The 6,504-nt window shown below is 42.0% G+C and overlaps 1 protein-coding gene across 1 annotated transcript; it reads left to right on the top strand.

Moving 5' to 3' along the window:
* The first annotated feature begins 563 nt into the window (after nucleotides 1-563).
* Nucleotides 564-4,343, top strand: UTS2 (urotensin 2). Its single transcript, XM_005427456.3, has 4 exons — nucleotides 564-687; nucleotides 2,867-2,977; nucleotides 3,432-3,475; nucleotides 4,105-4,343. The coding sequence occupies exons 1-4, from the start codon at nucleotides 585-587 to the stop codon at nucleotides 4,219-4,221; spliced, it is 375 nt and encodes a 124-aa protein (XP_005427513.3). The 5' UTR covers nucleotides 564-584; the 3' UTR covers nucleotides 4,222-4,343.
* The last annotated feature ends 2,161 nt before the right edge of the window (nucleotides 4,344-6,504 follow it).

Below are 6,504 nucleotides of genomic sequence, written 5' to 3'. Positions count from 1 at the left end.
TGAATTCTCCTAGTATTATCTTTGTAAGTTAACAAGCTTTTTTAACTCCCTCTCTTTTTCACTTTTTTTTCTGGCACAACAAATACAACACAACACATTCATCCATCTCACAAAAAGAGAGAGGAAAAAAAAAGTGCATTTCATATCAGATGCTTTGCGTCAAGACTGCTGAGGCTCATAAATCAGCTGTCTATTGCCCTGGTCATTTCAACCAACGTCTGACCCTTTGTAAACTCATGATTTATAACTGAAAGTTACTCTTTTTTTTTTAAATGCCAGATTTATAAACTTTACTGTGCTTGGTTTGATATAATATCCATTTTGTACACCAAGCTATAAGACAGTAAATTTATTGTCTATGAACTGTTACCTTGAAAAATTACATCAATGCAAAGTGGTTTCCATTTAGAATCAATGGGCAATAAATTCATTGGATTTTTTTTTTTGAAGGGGTGAAAGAACATGATGGTGTTTATGAGGTCATGAGGAGCTATATAATGGGAGAAACTGGGAGCTGAGGCTACAGTTAGCCAGGAGTTCTGAGATCCAGGGTTAGGCACAACAGAACATCCAACACAGCAAGGATGCATAAACTGATACTTTGCTGTCTCATTATCATCTGCTTCTCCTGTCCTCTCTCGTCTCTCCCCATCATCAACGCCAGTGAGATGTCTTATCAACACTCAGGTAAGAGTATTTTGATTTTAATGGTTATCATGCAGGGGCTGGAGCAGGAAAAGCAGCAGTGTGCTTTCCAAGGGGCCTGGATCTGTGCTGCTCAGCTGTAGGAGAAGCAGGAGGAGAGCAGCAGCACAAGGGACATAGCAGTGGGTGCTGATCTTGTACCATGGGGAGGTTGGGTGCCCTAAATAGTTACCCCTGCTGCTTTGAGATCCAGGGAACAAAAGGATGCATTGAGGAGGAAAAGGTATCTGAGCCTTGCAGCACTGAATGTGAGCTGGCATTCAGTGTCTGAGCTCTCATAGGCATTGGGTAACTTAAAGAAGCTTGGCTGTACAGTCTCTTCTGTTTCCACCTTTGGAAATAAGCTATTTTGTGTTTAAAAAGGGGAAACCTAGAGCAAACATCGAGGCAAATCTCTCTTACACTCCTATGTATTGAGAGTGCTATTTGTTTGCACTAATTCAGATTTAGCCCAGGGAAAGAATAAATCTTTGCTTGAGAAAGTGATGCTCAAAGTTTGAAATGGCTCAGAAAAAATCCACAGCAGAATTTGGAAGGTTTCTCTCATCAGACCTGACTGGTACTGGAAGACTTTCTGAAATGAGTTCTGAAAGAACAGGCAAACCAACCCAGAAGTTATTGCATAAAGCTGACTATTAAGAAGTGGCTGTTCTTACCTGCTTTGCAACAGCTGCTCTGCTGCTTTATAGGTATCAGCAGTCCCCAGTCTGCTCTGAAAATCTTGGACTGCTAAGCCAGCATCTCCTCAAGCCTTCCACAATGTAATTTACATTTACAGGTACCCCTGAGTCAATATGAGTAATATCTGTCACATCATAGCTGGCTCCAGCCATGATTGCATTAGGTTCAAGTCACTGTGCTTCTCAGACCTTCCCTGCTAATGTAAAGAGTCTCTGGGAGGGAGAAGACAGAAGAGGAGCTTTCTTAAAGAGGGTTGGCTTTGGGTTGGGTTTTTCCTTTTTTAAATCTCAAAGCAAATTTACCTGCTAGCACTGCTCTGATTTAAAGAATAATCCATGGCAGAGATGCAGATTGTCTCCACGTAGCACTGGGAATTTTCTGTATTCTTATTTTGAGTCCTGTCATGAAATCCCTGCTGTCCTTTGCAAATGTCCTTTTATGCAGTGAACAAACCAATAACAGGCATGTCCAAGGCCTTCAAATTCCTGATCTTTGTGCAAGTTTTTGAAATGTTGGGAGATTATTTCAGTTTATTTTCTCACATGTCCATGTGAGGAGCTACAGTCACACCCATCCCTGCAGGTCAGAACAATAAACTCCAAAGGGTCACCTACAATTACAATTACAAAATTATATTAATCTACACAAATAGTGTTTGATAATGACACCCTCTGGTTGCCCACAATTTTGGATGCCTGCTATGTATTAGCAAAGATGAAATTTACTGCTCAGATTACAAAAACCCAAGTTACCTGGAATATTGCACTGCTAAGGGATTCTGTTGGCAACCTGCCTTGGGGCACAGGCCAGCCACAGAATTCTGAATTCTTTATGCACAGACAAATTAATTCTATCAGCTACCAGCAAGCTGTTGTGTTGGAAAAACTGGTAACATCTGTACTGGTGCACACATTAAATGAGAGATGACTGAAATGCACCAAGAAGCACAGCTGCCAAAATAAGTTGTAAGTTTTTCTACCTTTATTCCTGCCCTTCCACAACTTCTACTGCATTTAGTAATTGCAAGACTGAGCAGGTTAATAGGTTTTGAACAGGAAGTTTTGTCTTTATTCATAGGAAAGCTGCAGCATAGGAACTAGTTGATAAAGAAATGAACTCAAGTAAAATTTTTAAAATTACATACAAGTCTGGGCTGTGCACTGGAAGGATGAGGTTGAGTACCTCAAGTGACAGGAGGGGCTGCTGTTGGTCAAAAGTTTTTGTAACAAAATTTCTATAAGAGAAGTGAGAATATGAGATTAACATCAGGAAGGTTTCTCTTAAAGCTTTGGAAGGAAAAGAATACAAAACCAGCTATCCCCTATTAGAAGAATTAAATAAGGATGGATGATTGGTGCTTTCATGAAAATCTTCAACAGAGCTGTGGGGTCAACAGATGTGATGAGAAATCCCCTGAGACAGACTGAAACAGGGATGCAAAGCAAAAGACTCACCCTGTGCCTGTTTCTTGCCTTGGCAGCTGATGAAGACTCGAGGTCAAACCTGGAGAGGTTGGGCAGCCTGGGAAGCTCCTCCCTGCTCCAGCTCCTGCCAGAGCTCCTGGGCACCCTGACTGAGGACAGCAAAGCAGGTGAGCATTCACCACAGCAATGGGAGTGCCCATGGTTCACACCCCAGCTCCCAGGTGTTTGCTAAAATACAATGTTATGTGTAAGCAACAAGCAGCTGCCATTGAGTTAACTGGGATTTTGGGGACTCTGCTGAGTAGCCATGCCTGCAGCTCAACACCACCTCAAAATCTCCAAATGAGTGCTGCAAAACTTCCAGATAGCAAAACCAGGGCAAGGAGAGGATTGGCCTAAGAGGAGTTGGCAGGCAAAGAAAATAGCAGTCTTACAAAACATCAATATTTGCAGAAAGTGCAGAATCAGTGGCAATGGATGGTTTGGGAAGCAATAGGTGTAACCCTTGAATATTCCATTCCAACACCTCTGTCAGCTGTAGCATTATGGCACATGAGAATTACTTGCCTAATTCATGATTTCTAAATGCTAAAACATTTCATTGTGTCTCCCCTTTAACAGGTCTTACATCCAGCAGCTACAACCCAGGGGAAAATATCAAAGAGGTAAGTAAACAACCATCTATCACTGAAACAAGAAAAATAAGACTAAACTACACAGAATTGTTGCCAAGAAATCATTTCAGATCAACAGACTTCACAAACAGTACAGACTCAAGTAGCATGCCACAATGTTCCTGAAGCTGGAATCACTTAGCAGCTAGACAGGCAGGGGAGGGGGGGGAATGAAAAAGGAAAAAAAAAAGAGAGCAAGTAATCCAGATTAAAAAAAAAAAGAAAAGTGGAGGTTTAGAATTAAGTTGGGGGTTTTTTTGTTTGTTTGGGGTTTTTTTTCTCCCCTAGAAAAACAGCTCAGTAAAGGCCATTTTCCAGCTTCATCAGCCCAGGCATCATTACTTGCACAACCACCACCCCCAGCACAGGTTAAATACTATGATCAGCTTTTTTATGAACCACTATGTACATGGAGAACATCATCCCTGTTCAGTTCGAATTAAACAAAAGTGCAGAAGACAGGGCTGAGTTTTAGAGGGACATGCAAAGCAGAGGTTACACTGGGCAGTCCCCTCCTTCCCCCAGTGAGAGCACAGGGCTGGGTGCTCAGGGAGGGTGGAGGATGTACTTTCCCACTGGGAACCACCCCCAGTAACCTTCCCAGTGCTCTTTGATTTCAGAATTTCTACAGGAACCATCCTCAAAATGCTTTCCTGGGCCGCCTCTTGACCAAGGACAGGAAACAGTACAAGAAACGTGGGAATCTTTCTGAGTGCTTCTGGAAATATTGTGTGTAAACAGGGAGCTCCCTGACTGGCTGCATAATTTATACAGATGTCTGAAAACATGTATATAGATTCGCTTGATTTAAAATGGGAATGAAGAACCACGAAGGCAGCGCCTAACTTTAGACTCTCTGCTACTTGGAAATGAATAAATTCTTGTTGTTTTGCAATTATGTTGTGAGCAATGTAGTAATTTTTTTAGAGCTCGGCACAACAGGAAGGAAGTAATGGGAGGAAGAGACAAATACACAACACAAAGAGAACTTGGGCAGGGGAAGCAAAATTCCCATGGGGTTCTGTGAAAACTCCCAGAAGAGCTCATCTGTGTCCAAGCCCAGAGGCAAGGGGACTTTCTCCTTTGTCACTTGATGCAGATTGGGGTGCCAGGAAGAGGAGTCATTGTTGCATTCCCTGAAGATGTTGAGCAGGTAAGGGATGGCAGCTTAACAATGCCCAGTCCCCTCCTGCCATCCCCAAGGCACCACAAAACCAATCAGCAATGTCCGATCAGGCATCTGCTCCCACTGCTGCTGGAGATGATGGTTTCTCTCAGGCATTTGTAAAAAGACCCAAAAATTATTTCTCTGCCCAGCCCCCAGCTACTCATGACAGGCCTGCCTGTGCATACCATGGGTTTGAAGAATTGTGTGATTATTATCAAGCACAGTATGGAAGGTAAACGTGGTTGCCAATGTCAAGATTTTACACCCAGATTTGGACAGTCAGTGGAGGCAGGAATGACAGACACCAGGTGAAAGATTCCTGCACACACAGGTGCAGAAAGGTGATACATGGACAGAGATAATAATCTGTGTTTCCAGGGCAAGCCTCCTCGGACACTCAAGGTACCACTCACTGATAATGTTGCTGTATCTTGGCATGTAACATAAATAAAGGAGAGGACAAAACAAAAACCTACAAAAATCTTCTAGCCTGACTCCTCTACATGCAGAGTACTTCCAGGCTCTCTCAGTCCTGGATGGCTTCTGATAGTAACTGCAAGAACTAGAGCTAAACAGGCAGGAATTGTCTCAGGGGATGCCATTTCTGCTAATATCCACAAGCTGTCTGAGCTGTGAACCTCTGCTCAATACATGCATTGCATAAACCCCACTCCAATCAGGGCTCACGGAAAGCTTGAGATAAACACCTAACAGTGATACACAGCTACATTGATCTCAAGAGCACACATCATAAATCTCTGACTGTGCTGTTTAAACAAAGCCTACAGGTTTAAAACAGCTTGCTCACTTCACATAAATTGTAAGACAGATGATGCCAGCTGTAACAGAGAAAAATGTCCTCAAAGTCAGAGCAGCAGGATGTCCTGTGCTGCTATTTCAAATCTTCTGAACATTCATCCTTCTCTTACACAGTGGAGCAAGTCAGTGGCTCTCTGGAAATTATGAAATTCTCCTTTTCTGCTACCTCATCAGCCAGTGAAAACTCCTCAGAAAAGACTTCAAATTTATCTAAATGAATAACCAGCTAAAACAGACATATAGACAGGAAGTGTAGAGCTTAAAAAGACTGGGGGGGGAAATATTTTCAAAAACTGCAAGCATAAAGCTAAATAAATAAAACCAGAGTGAATGAGAACAGAAAAGATATTACAAGTATTAAAAAGTTCACTGGCCATCTACCTGAGAGAGGAAAGAAATGAAGAGCTGTCAGGTGTTGAAGATGAGGTCAAGACAAGGTAATTGATCTATAAACAGTGAAACCTTAGCTTTTAAAACGACAAAATACTTGCTAACATTTATGGCATCTACAGAAGCAATACCAAATCAATTTATTATTCCAGCTAGGCCAGCTCACTGCTGCAGGGGCTGAGGGGGAATTCAGCAAATTCTAATATACCAGAATTTCATCAGAGCCTGAAACTTTGTCAGGCACAGTCCTTGGCTCTGAACAGGAATGAGCTCAGAGTGTCTTTGGACATCACTGGTAGCTCTCAAAGAGAACTGTTTGGGACACTGTGGAGCACCCAAGTGCTTCCTTCCCAAAGGACATTCCTGGCAGATGCCAGATAAACCCAGGCACAGGTCCAAGAACAGAGCCTGGCCAGGTGTGACACAGGGGGGCTGTGGTATTTTCTGGGACCCCCATCAAAGGGAGGAAATGGATTTGACTCTATGTTCTTAGAAGGCTAATTTATTATTTTATATAATAAATTATCTATATTATATCTATATAATATATTAGATGTATATTATATTAAAGAATACTATACTAAACTATACTAAAGAATAGAGAAAGGATACAGACAGAAGGCTAAAAGATAATAATGAAAAA

The sequence above is a fragment of the Geospiza fortis genome, unplaced genomic scaffold, assembly GCF_000277835.1.
Source record: "Geospiza fortis unplaced genomic scaffold, GeoFor_1.0 scaffold132, whole genome shotgun sequence".
Lineage (NCBI taxonomy): Eukaryota > Metazoa > Chordata > Aves > Passeriformes > Thraupidae > Geospiza > Geospiza fortis.
Note: the sequence above shows the minus strand (reverse complement) of the source record. Positions and strands in the feature narration are given on the sequence as shown.